Source organism: Adiantum capillus-veneris, chromosome 9 (genome assembly GCF_014529385.1).
Source record: "Adiantum capillus-veneris isolate H3 chromosome 9, ASM1452938v2, whole genome shotgun sequence".
In the NCBI taxonomy this organism is placed as follows: Eukaryota; Viridiplantae; Streptophyta; class Polypodiopsida; order Polypodiales; family Pteridaceae; genus Adiantum; species Adiantum capillus-veneris.
In genome coordinates this window covers 160,227,807-160,240,690 of record NC_140939.1, presented here as the reverse complement: position 1 = coordinate 160,240,690, position 12,884 = coordinate 160,227,807, and the positions used below count along the sequence as shown (strand labels likewise).

Below are 12,884 nucleotides of genomic sequence, written 5' to 3'. Positions count from 1 at the left end.
TCGGCTCTTTGCGTCATGATTTCATCTGTGGGGTAGGTCAACCGTGTGAATGGCAAAACCCAGTTTCGCATGATTCATCAACTCCTGAATGGAAGCTGATTTTTGTTCTAAGCAGTGATCTCGATCTCTATGAGAAGACCCAAGGTGAACCAATCAATATGTTCCTTGAATGAGATCTTCTTAAATGAAGAGACGGGTAGAAAAGAGATCCAGAATCTCTGGCAATAAGCGTCCACTGTATCCTTCTTGGTCATCCGAAGATGGTTCCAAGCAGTTCGTATGTTGCGTTCATACTCTCGAATCAACCATGAGGAAATAAAAAGCCTCTTTAATTTCAGCCATTTAACTGGCGTTGTCTTGTTTAAGAGAAGCGTGGACCACCAAGTTCGAGCATTTCCCTTAGAGTAAGAGGCAGCTCTCCGACTCTTAGAGTGCTCCGAGTAACGCCCTCCTGAGAAAGCTATGTCAAACTTCTGTATAAAAGACAAAGCCTTCAAAGCATCTCTATAACCAGAAAACGTGTCAATTTAATTGAGTGTCCACCTTCCTTAAACTCTCGGACTCTCTTGCTTTTGTCTTCCAGAAATCATACTAGTTGGCTTTATAAAAATTCTTCTTCTTTGCATAAAGCAGATGTCATTAGAGTCCGAACTATCTGAAGACGAGTCCTCTGTAAAACTGTCAACCACGGGGCAAGATTTAGGCTTCTTTGCCTTTTTCTTGCCCTTTCCGAAGCTTTGCTTTTTGCTTCGCTTTTTGCCTTTTCTGTCTTCTTCGCTCGAGTCAAAGGAGCTAGAAGAAGAAGAAGAAGAAGAACTAGGTACTCCTTCAAATCGAACACGCTTCTTCTGCTTTCTTACCGATTCAAAAGTAGACTGACGACCCAAATAACCCGGAAGTCAGCGCCTTCCTTCTGCTTTTTGTCATGCTTTTTAGCTTTGTTCTACGCGTCAAAAAGCTGAGCAATTCGTGCATCAACCACCTCTTCCAATTCTTGCTTTGTGTACATCCAGGGAGTAGGAGGTTTCTTGAGAGCTGGTTTGAGGGGTGACTCTGTGGTCTGCCGCCACTGTGTGTGCACCTCATCGAAAGAAGTCTGGCTCATATATTTTGCAAATTTTGGATCCTTCGCAAAATTAAGCATCCTCTTTGTTGCATTGCCGATCAATCGTCGACGCTCCATCTCTTCGAGCTCTGCCTGAGTAGGCCGAGGAGGACCATACTCCTCGCGTGAATCTTCGTTGTGATCTCTTCCCGCATCTCCGAATGCAGAGGAAGTCAACTGATCTTTGCATGAAGCCATAAGTGCCGCGTAAAAAGGATCTGATTTCCCATAGAAGAGAAATCAGTTGTGCTCTGATACCACTGTAACAGACTTGAACACTCCAAGTCGAGAATCTACCGCGACACCACAAATAATCACTTCAAAACAGTTCACAGTTCACAATTGATTCGACACTCGCCCGGCGGATATCCGTGCCTAGAGATATTGGCCCCAAAGACTGGCGCCCCTTTCCGTATTTCTTTTTGTATTAATATGTGTTCAAAGTTCAAGAGAGTAGCCGGGACTCACTCTCAGACTCTGCGTCCAGATGCTCTGAGAAGTGAGAGTCCAAAGACTCTTTTAAAGACTTACAAGGGATGCCAAAAGCAGAGCCCAAAAGCTGGAAACCAAAAGCTTTTAAAATAAAGCACTTCCAATGTTTTCCTCACAAGCCATTAGGGGAATTAAAATAAAGCAAAAGCTTTCCCTCTCTCTTGCAACTTGCGTGGCCAAAAGCAAAGCAAAAACTGCCGCTGCTTTTTCTTTCCTGTTGCCGCAATTTCCGCTGCAAAACGCGGGCGTCCGTACAACCTACCACGTGTCACCCAGCCGGCAACCAGCCACGTCAGCATATCCAGCCACGTCGTCATTTGCTGCATCCTTGCCATAGGGTGTGTATGTACTGAGCAGCCACGTCACCGAGTTGTGACACCCGCAAAGATCGAAGCTATTAAGACATGGCCAGACTTGAAGATTGTGCACGATGTCAGAAGCTTCTTGGGATTGTGTTCCTACTATAGAAGGTTTATTAGGAATTTTGCAGAGATAGCATCACCTCTTCATGCTTTGCGAAAGAAAGAGGTCACTTTCAGATGGACCCAAAAAGAGATTTCAGCTTTTAGTCTCTTAAAGGAAAAGTTGACTTCAGATCCAGTAATTGTTTTGCCAGATCTCACGAAGTCATTTGTGGTCCAGTGTGATGCGTGTGGGAGTAGCATCGGAGCAGTGCTAATGCAAGATGGACGGGTAGTAGCTTATGAAAGCCGAATTTTGCAAGGGCCAGAGAGAACTATGCAAGTCTATGAAAAAGAGCTCTTGGCCGTGATTCATGCGCTTTCTAGCTGGAAGCACTACCTTTTAGGTGCTGATTTTGTTGTCCAAACAGACCATCAGACCTTGCGATACTTCTTGACACAGTCAAGGTTATCCGAAAAGCATATGCGATGGGCAAACATTCTTTCTATGTTCCACTTCAAGATTATGCACGTGGAAGGCAAGAAGACTGTTGTGGCTAATGCGTTATCAAGGAAGTCACAATTTTCAGCTGTGTCAATCCCTTATCATCATGAGCTGGATGACATGAAGGAACAATATGCTACTGATGAATATTTTGCAAGGATCTTTGAGCAATTACAAGAGGGGCAACATCATGAGCACTACCTCCTCAGAGATGATTTTATGATGATGCATGGCAGACTTTGTGTCACTAGGCCATTGCGACATAAGGTCATGGAAGAGAGTCATGTCCCACCGTATGCAGGGCATCGTGGTATTGATGTGACAGTTAAAGAGGTAGAGACATTCTTCTATTTGCCTACCTAGAGAAGAGATGTGGATGCCTTTGTGCGAGTATGCATGATTTTCCAAAAGGTCAAGTTTGACAGGCAAAAGGCACCAGGGCTGTTACAACCACTGCCGATTCCAGATAAGCCATGGGAAAGCATTGCTATGGACTTTATCTTTGATCTTCCAAGAACCCCAACACGGAATGATGGTATATGGACCATTATCTGCAGGTTCAGCAAGCAGACCCATTTTATCCCTGTCAGGGAGAAGATAAAATCTAATCAAATGGCACGCTTGTTCATGTACAATGTGTTTAAATACCATGGTATGCCACGATCGAATGTCAGTGATCGTGGTCCTCGCATGACAAGTTTATTCTGGAGAGGATTGTTTGAGAACATGGGCACTACGCTCAAGTTCTCGTCTTCGTTTCATCCACAAACTGATGGACATTCAAAAGAGGCTCATTCTACTGTCTTGGATCTGCTCAAAAGCTATGTGTCAGATAATAAGGGCAAGTGGGAACAGTATTTGCCTATGCTTGAGTATGCGTACAACAATACGGTGCATTCGTCGATTGGCAAGGCACCTTTTGAGATTGTTGAAGGTGGCAAAAAGGTTCCTTCCATTTTGCATACAAGGGACAAGATCTTTGAGGCCGATCGATATGTTGAGAACATGGATGAAATGGATTAAAAAAATAAAGTTGCCTTGGAGAAGACTCAGGGATATGTTGAGAACATGGATGAAATGTATAAGAAAATTAAAGTTGCCTTGGAGAAGACTCAGGCGAAGCAAAAAAAGGCTGTTGATCATCAGCGTCGTGAATTGCTGTTATCACCTGCTGATTGGGTTCTGTTAAGGTTCGAGAAGGCAAGGTTAAAGAAGATGAAGGATAAGGAACGCGTTACTATGGGCCTTTTCAAGTGCTTAACAAGATAAGCGATGTAGCTTACAGGCTGAAATTACCTGATGCATGGAAGATTCACAATGCGTTTCACGTGAGTCTTCTAAAACCCTTCGTGGGTGATGTGCCAAAAGATATGCTAGATGAGGATTAGCCAAAAGTTAAGGACCTTGATGAGATCCTGGTACCTGAGCAAGTTTTGGTACATAAGGACAGAAAAGTTAAAGGTCAGGTTGTAAGACGCTATTTGGTGAAGTTCAAGAACTATCCACCTATGGATGCGAAGTGGATGGAAGAGCATGAACTATCAGAATCACCAAATGTATTACAACTTTACCTTGAAGCCTTTAGGTTACAACCTACTTATGCCCCAACCCAACGTGTGCAAAGGAGGGCTAATGATAGAGCTAGCACACCAAATGTACATATGAATTCAGTGTAGTAGATGGAAATAGATCCTGAAGGAAAGTATGGAAGAGGTACATTAATTTCAAAGAACTTTATGCATGGACAGCAAGCCCCCGCTCCCCCCAACAACCCCCCCCCCCCCCCCCCCCCCCCCCCCCCCCCCCCCCCCCCCCCGTGTGAGATGTCATGGAGATGGCATGGCAACAATCCTCCATAATTATTAAAGATGCTCAAAATCTGTAATGAATATTGACAACCAAGCTGAGTGAAGACTCGCCTATATAGCCTCCAACATCAATGTTGGATGGAGAAAAAGTATCGAGCAAGCTGTGATAACTTTTTTTGAGATCAGTCGGATCTAGCAGCGAATTTTAGTTTAAAGCCTGTACTAGATTTGAGTCATGGGCACTATTGTATCGTCCACTTATTGATCAGTGCATGTCTTGAGCAAGAGCAGTACCTGTTGTGAAAGCTGCAAAGGAGTACCCCGTTTTGAGATCCCGATTGACGAGAAAGACAAGACAAGGGATTCAGCCATGGAAAACTTGAGGAATCCTGTGGTGGGTATGTAAAAGGAAGCAGCAGAGTAAGAAAAATGAAAAACATGCGCAAGAAAGAGCCTGGTTGAAAGAAGCATACCTTTGAGTGAATGGTGAATGCAGCAGACAGCGGCGCAATCAAAGGTATTGTTCGCTGAAGCGAGGAGGGGAGGCGAGCTTGATTCCTTGTCGCCAAGCGTGAAAACATCGAGGTCGCAAACTTGTCTGAACGCGACAAATATTCAAATGGATTCTTCTAGTTAGCTGTCACTGCATTCCTCCTGTTCTTATCTAGTAGCCGGTACAAATGCTTAAATGTGTGACTGTAAGTGAGGTGTGCACTGTGAGTAAAGGGCTTATCTACGTGGTGGGCATTTGGGCTTGCTCACACCCAGGGCCTAACGCCAGGAGCACATTTTAGATCATCGACAGCCAGTTGGTGGCTGCATGCACAAAATGTGTTCATCATCGATGGTGCCAACTCTCAGACATTGTGTCATCTAAACAAAGGAGAAAATTAGGCTACTTACCTACCGTCACCCAAGATTGGGTGCGCAGATAATATAGAAGCCAGCTGTCAGAAAATGGTTGGTCGTGTGAGATGGACAACGGACAAGCTCACAGGTTGTGGAGACCCCCTGCCTAAGCTCGAGCGTGGGTTGAGTTACAAACAATGCTTGCCAAAACAGGCATTCAACCAAAAGGCTATGAAGATTTGATAACATATAATTTACTTTCTTTTAGAAAGATCTTTTCTATTTGTAACGCTTGTTTGCATATCCCCAAAAGAAATGGGCGGTCTGTGAATCGATGTGTATCCAACCTTAGAGCACCAATGGCAACTTGGTGGCCACATGTGGAGATTGTGTTCATCACCGTGGAGCCAACCTGTGGCATTGTTTCATTTAAAGAAAGGACAAAATTGGGCCATCAATGGCGACTTGGTGACCACACATGCAGGACGTGTTTATCATCCATCGTGCCAACTTGTGGCATTGTTTCGTAGAAAGAAAGGAGAAAATTAGAGCATCGATGACCACTTGGTATCCAACACACAGAGATCATGTCCATCATAATGCAGCCAACCTATGACATTGTGAAAGGAAAAATTAATGCCTAGGAAAATCTATGGAGTGTGCTTAGTGTTAGGATAATTGTTGAAGGAAACCAATCATATCTTTTCAACAATAGAGAGAAAGAGAGAAAGAGGGAGAGGATGGAGAAGATAAGAACAACATGAGGGAATATTACTACTTATAGACCTCATGTCTAGTGTTAGGGTAATTATTGAAGGAAACCAATGAGATCTTTTCAAAAATAGAGAGAAAGAGATAAAGAGGGAGAGGAGGAGGGAGATAAGAACAACATGAGAGAGTATTACTACTTATAGACCTCATGTTGCAACTATGATATCATTCTGAGTGCAACTCAATTGAGCGGTGACATTGTTTTATCTAAAGAAAAGAATATATTAATGCCTAAAGAAAATTAACAACTCATTGAGCTATGCCATTGCTTCATTGAAAAAAAGGAGAAAAATAATGCTTGGAAAATTCCATTTGAGTACTTACCGTCGGGATTATATTTGAGTACTTACCAATGGGATAGTTTTAAATTCATGAGAGAGAGAGAGAGAGATTCGGTCTAAGTGTGAGTTTGTGCCTTTTTGTAATGGGATTTATGATACATTGATATGTATTTATTGTATGGTTCATTGGTAACAAGTAATCTCTATCATCGAATTATCTCTCAAGATTGAATGGTGGATGTCACATGCTCGTGGATAAGGCTTATTTATAGATAACAGGGTCTTCTCTCTCTCTCTCTCTCTCTCTCTCTCTCTCTCTCTCTCTCTCTCTCTCTCTCTCTCTCTCTCTCTCTCATGATACCCTTTTGTAATTTTATAAATAGGTTCACATAGGTTCATATAGGAATCCATGTAGGGTGAGTAGCCTTTGCCCTCAGTCGTGTCATGGTTCTTCTCACTCATCTTCTCGCTCATGTGCATCTCTCTTTTGGTGTCTCACATTGGATGGCATGTACATATGACTCTTCAATTGTGCATGATATATCGGTTTTATCACGTGTACAAAGTTTATTTTGTGTGTTTGCAGGTTCGCCATGCTACCGACTGCTACAAGGGTATCAGAGCCAGGTTTTATGCTCTTGGAGATGCATTTTTCATTCACTATGGACATGTTCATGATCAAGAATTGGAGCTAAGTTTTATTATAATTATTTCCTTTAAGACCATCATAGGTAGGAGAGTAAGAAATAATACTTCTATTTGTTGAATTAATAGATAGAGTATTAGATACAAGACCTCAAGACCTCTGTGTGATAATTTGCCTATAAGACTACTTGAAGAATGAGAGTAGACCAAAAAACATCATCAAGTTGATTATAGATCGAATTTGGTCACAAGTGATTGCATGTTCGATGACTAGATCTCCGGTGACAGTGAAAAAGAGTTGATTAATATCAATTCAGACAACTCAATTGTTATGAAAAACATTGAGGCATCAAAATTGAATTGATCTTTGTTTTTTTTAAAAAGAATATCAGCAAGCAGCTTCTTACATAGGAAGCACATGCAGCAATGGTGAGTATAAAACTGAACTTGAGCAAGGCATTCTAGGAAACAACCTTCAAGATCTATTAGAGGAGTTTCAACATTGTGGAAACCTACCCAAAGGAAATATCAAGATGTAACTATCTATGTTCAGAAGGTGATGCTACTTGGCAACTTCTCCCTTCATACTTACTCGACTTCACAAGGCTCTGTTGACTACAGGAGTTTCAATGAGCACATGACGCAGAAGCAGTGAAAAACACTATGCGACCATTTGAGTGTGACGGCCTCCCTCCATGCTCAACGAGTTTAGCTCTTGAGCAACATCACACATTCAAGGCATTCATAAGCGGTGTTGTAGAAATTCCACACTTTAGGCACACGAAAAGTGTTGGCGCTCTACATCTAAGAGACAAGGGGCTAGCACATGCACATCTCCACACAACCATGCCTAATAAATGCCCTTGCTAAATATAGGTCCCTTGTACCGCATATGTATCCTAGCCCTTGGCACAATACTCCCCCCTTGGAGAATCATTTTCGTTCTTGAAAACAAAAGTGGTAATATTTTCGTAAGAACAATAATGTTTTACACATCTTTCATGGATCCAATTGTCCATTTGATCGGAACACGATTCAATAGGAGATTCGATAAAATCAAGAACACATTGATTTTCCACATTGTTGTCCCTTTGCAACCATTTTGTGTAACCAACCAATGTAGTGTGTAAAGTCTATTCATAACTCATTAGAGTATTTTAAATGAGTTACCTCAACTGAGAGGTGCCTCAAAGAATACCTCTTCACAACTTTCCATGAAAGTGACATGCTGACATAACTCATCAACAAAGATTAAGCCCTTGATTAGTAGCCTATCCTTTAGAACAAGGCTAACACTTGTAAACTGCCTATTCATCTTTGGATGACTGGCATTACTCAACTTCTCAGCCGTTTTACAAAGAGTCTTTAAAAAATGACTGGTAAACTTGGGTCACAATTCCTTGCATTATTGCTAAATAATCAGCAATGTTAAGAACAACCAACTCGGTTAACTTGGAGAGCTTGAATAGTAGATGGAATAAAATTTACCAAGTTTAGTCAACTTTTCTACCAGCATCCAAACCGAGCCATGTAATGGAATTGGCTATTTAACTTGAGAGTAGCGGAAATTAATGAAAATACTTTTGAGAAATGACTTTGTGAGCATAGCGGGTGAACATAGTTGAAGATAACAACATAATCATATCAATTAGTTAACTTGGCATGAACAATACTTTTGCAAGAGAGAGAATTTAGAGAACATGACAACAGTTGAGGACCGGATTTATGTGGAGCCAATCCCCCCTCCAATAGGCATTTGTATTATGATTTCTCCCATTAAGAGAGACTTGTTACAATACAATCTCTATGTTCCTTGTGACCTAGGTGATGCAATGAAGATGGAAAGCTTCATGCATCACAAACATAACATAAACTTGAAGAAAGATTTAACTATCCCAAGCCTCAGTCCCAAGACCTCAAACACCTTCGAAGGTGGAGAGAGCTAGCAGGGAATGAGGGTAGGGAAGAGGAAGAAGAAACATTTTGTAGGAGAAAGAATTAATTCCTCACTTATCATAACTCTTGTTGCTAGCATACATAATAGCATAGTAATGAAGAAGAAGGAGATGGCAAGCTTAAGCATTGAAGCATGGCTCTTGGTTGGATTTGCACTCCATATCCAAGAGTGTTGGTGTAGGCTCTCAACCTCTACTTGCTTGGAGAAGGAGAGGGAGCTCTTGCACTTTGCATAGTACACAAATGAGAGTGTTTGTGAGTGTGTGTGGGTGAGTATATCCCCTAAGCAACCCCCTAGCTTTCTTGGGTTGACCCCCCCTTGTAGATCATGCTTGAAGCTTATTGGACCCCTCCAGGCCTAGCCAATCACAAGCAGGAGGCATTACAAGCAGCAAGGGTAGCCTTGAGACAAGTGTCCCCCTTTCGCCTTTGAGAGAGAGGGATAGATAAATGCTAAATCAATTAATTAAATCTCTTAAATTATTATTGGACCCCTTGGGTGGCCAACCAATAGGCTTCAGGCACACCATGAGGGCAACATGAGGAGGAACTTGACAAGTGTCCCTTTTGCTTTCTTTGTACCATGCATGCCTTGTGTGAGTGTGTGGGTGTTCTCTCTCATCCCCCCTCATGTAGGGCTCGCCCCCTCCTTGTAGGGATTGAATCTTTGACTTTTTGACACCTCAAGCCCCTCATGCATAGGCCCAATTCCCACCACAAGCTTGGCTCATAAGCACTTTAAGCTTGGGTTGGGTTCTCACTTCAAGTGCAACCCTAGCATCTCAAGCATGTCAAGCATCTCAATAATTAAGCACCTCAATCATCAAGCACCTTAGTCATCAAGCATGACAAGCAGGACAAGCACCTCGAGCTGGGTCGGGTTCTCGTGCCTCAAGCTCAGCCCTAGCTTACCTAAGGTCAAAGGCCTTTTACACACATTATTGGAGGTCTTCAATGAAGCTAACCCTAAGGTCTTATGCTCCATTTGTTAGCCTTGCTCTTTGATAGACCATCTCTCATTTGGGCCCCTTTACCATTGGCCCCGTGTTGAGATAGATCTATAAGCACATGTCTATATCTTAACACTTGTTCATGTTTATTCTCCCACATTGTGATCAATTTAATATGAGAAAATCATTTGGGTTGGTTAGATATTAGATATTAGATTTTATGACATTACCTCTCTCTTGAAATCATAGTCGTCCTCGACTATGAGGTAGAAGAGATAAAGCCTTAGTCATTAGTCAATTTTACTTAGTGGGTAGAGGATCCCTTTTTACCCTACGACATCTTTCCAAGATGGATGACTAATCCATTTGGTGCTTGGGAGACATAGCTGCCGCAAGCATGTCTGCTCTTTAGTCCATTTCATTCTCCCAAAGTAGAGTGACAAATTCTACTTGGTGTTTGAGAGACGTCGTCATCACAAACATGATTCTAAGCATGCATACTAGTTAAATTTGTGCACAATTAAAAAGAGTACTAGTCTTATAAGACAAAAACATGAGTCATTTAAAAGAAATTTGTACATTTGCTTACTCTAATGTAGCATTGTAAGCATTGACAAGGTTCATACTATCCTTAAGCTCTATTCCTTGCATCCATCTAGCATCTTCAAAAGGATAATTTTTGAACTTAATAAGATACCGTCGGATAATCTTACCATGTCGTAGTACCTTGTCTTCATGCCGAAGAACAACTTCAGGTTGTAGCACCTCTTCTTGGTCTTCAACTTCGGGAGGGTCTTCAATAATTGGTTCAGTTGGTGGCTCTCCTTTGTAGGGCTTAAGTAGGCTTACATGAAAGGCATTGTGTATGAGCCAATGGTTGGGCAACTTGAGTTGATAAGCCGTCTCATTGATGGGCTTCAAGATTTAGAAAGGACCATAGTATCTTTTTGCTAGTTTAGCATAATACTTTTGATGGCCCGTAGGATTTTTGCCCGTCGTTTGCCTTAATCGAGCCTTAGGAAACTTGAGTAAGACCCAATCATTTTCTTTGAACATTAAGGCTCTTCTGTGCTTATCAGCAACAACTTTTTGCCTTTGTTGAGAGATGGATATAGCCTCCCTAATCTTTTGAAAAGATTCTTGTAGGTCACGGCTATACTCATCGGCGGCGAAGATCTTCCCATGTACTTTGAGTAGCAAGTGACTTTTAGGTCTTCTCTCAATGATCTCAAAAGGTGCTTTTCCCGTAGAAGTATGTACAGTATTATTTCAGGCATACTCTACAAGAGGTAAGTACTTTTCCCATTGTGAGCGTTGATCTACTTTGGTAACATAAGTCTTGAGTAGATCGAGTATCGTGAGATTGGCTATCTCACTTTGGCCATCCGTTTGTGGGTGATAGGCCGAATAGAAATTCAATCTTGTTCCTAGATTTTCAAAGAGACCTTTCCAGAAATTACTGGTCATTCTAGAATCTCTATCTGACACGATGGATGTGGGTAATCCATGGTGCTTGAAAATCTGAGATATGAAGAGAGTTGCCATTTAATGTGCCTTAATAGTCTTTTTGACAGGAATAAAATGTGCTTGCTTGCTAAACCTATCAACTATTGTCCATATTCCTGTATTCCCATGGATAGACTTGGGTAATCCAAAGATCAAATCCATGGATATACTCTCCCATGGTGAATTTGGAATAGGCAATGGCTGGAGTAATCCAGGTTGCTTCCCTCTATCATACTTGGTCTTTTGGCATACTACACATTTTGAAACATACTCTTGTATGTCCACTTTCATGGTAGGCCAATAGAAGTACGTCTCTACTCCTTGGAGAGTAGGTTGAATACCTCTATGCCCCGCATATGGAGGAGCATGGGATTCATACTTAACTTTCTCACGAAGGGAATGGGTAACACATAGCCTATTGCCGTGGAGAAGATAACCATCCTGCAAGGTGAATGGTTCCTCTTTCTTCCCCAAAGCAAGGGCTGACATTATGTCTCTAAAGTCAGGGTCAGTAGCATACTCATCTATCATAGAGGATAGATCATTGTGAGTAGCTATAGACACCGCCTTAACTTTGGGTCGTCGTGAAAGTGCACCGGCCACTTGATTGTGCTTACCAGCTATGTGAGCAATATGGAAATTAAATTGCAAAAGAAAATTTGCCCACCTCATTTGTTTGTCAGAAAGCTTGGTTTGCGTCATGAAATACTTGAGACTTTGGTGGTCGGTTCGTAGGATAAATGGAGTCCCCAATAGGTAGTGCTTCCATGTGTCTAGGGCATGTAGAACATCTAAAAGCTCTTTCTCATAAATGCCCAAAACTCGTTCATCAATATTGAGCCTTCGGCTCTCATATGCTATAGCATGCCCTTCTTGAAGCAAAACTGCTCCAAGGCAATCACCACAAGCATCACATTGGACCTCAAATGGCTTTGAGAGATCCGGAAGCACGAGGACTGGTTGGGAAGTAAGCTTCTCTTTGAGCTTTTCAAAAGCATTTTTCTCCTTAGCAGTCCACACAAACTTAACGTTCTTCTCAGTTAAGTCGTGTAGTGGTCATGCTACTTGAGAGAATTTTGCTATGAAGCGTCTATAGTATGCGCACATACCAACAAATCTTCTTAGCTCATGTAGATTTCTTGGGTTAGTCCATGCTTTTATTACCTCTAACTTTGATGGATCCATTTGGATACCATCTTTAGAGATAATATGACCTAGGTATTGAATCTCTTGTAGGAAGAATTCACTTTTCTTTTGGTTGATAAAAAGCTTGTTCTCCCTCAATGCTTGAAAAATCACTTGGAGATGTTGCTTATGTTCCTCCAAAGAGTTGGAGTAGATGATGATATCATCAAAGAACACTCCAGTGGATTTGCGGTATGGTCTAAAAATTTTCTCCATCAAACGATTGAACGTAGATGGTGCATTAGTCAAGCCAAAAGGCATGACTAGATATTCATAAAGACCAAACGTTGTGCAAAACGCGGTCTTTAAGATATCTTCATCCACTATCCTTATTTGATGATAGCCACTCTTAAGGTCAATCCTACTAAAGTAGGTCGAGCCTTGTAGCTTATCAAACAGATCTTCTACCCGAGGTACGGGAAATCTGTTT

The 12,884-nt window shown here is 41.8% G+C and overlaps 1 protein-coding gene across 1 annotated transcript in view; it reads right to left on the bottom strand.

The window, feature by feature from the left end:
* The window catches only part of LOC147451474 (Aldolase superfamily protein), a 51,966-nt gene extending 46,989 nt beyond the window's left edge, over positions 1 to 4,977 (bottom strand). Inside the window, exons 1-2 of the mRNA XM_086520367.1 lie at positions 4,785 to 4,977; positions 4,606 to 4,700 (exon numbers count right to left, since the gene is read on the bottom strand). Of these exons, the coding sequence (XP_086376493.1) occupies positions 4,606 to 4,683 (78 nt within the window). The 5' untranslated portion in view covers positions 4,684 to 4,700; positions 4,785 to 4,977. The remainder of the gene's footprint in view (positions 1 to 4,605; positions 4,701 to 4,784) is intronic.
* Between the last annotated feature and the right edge of the window lie 7,907 nt (positions 4,978 to 12,884).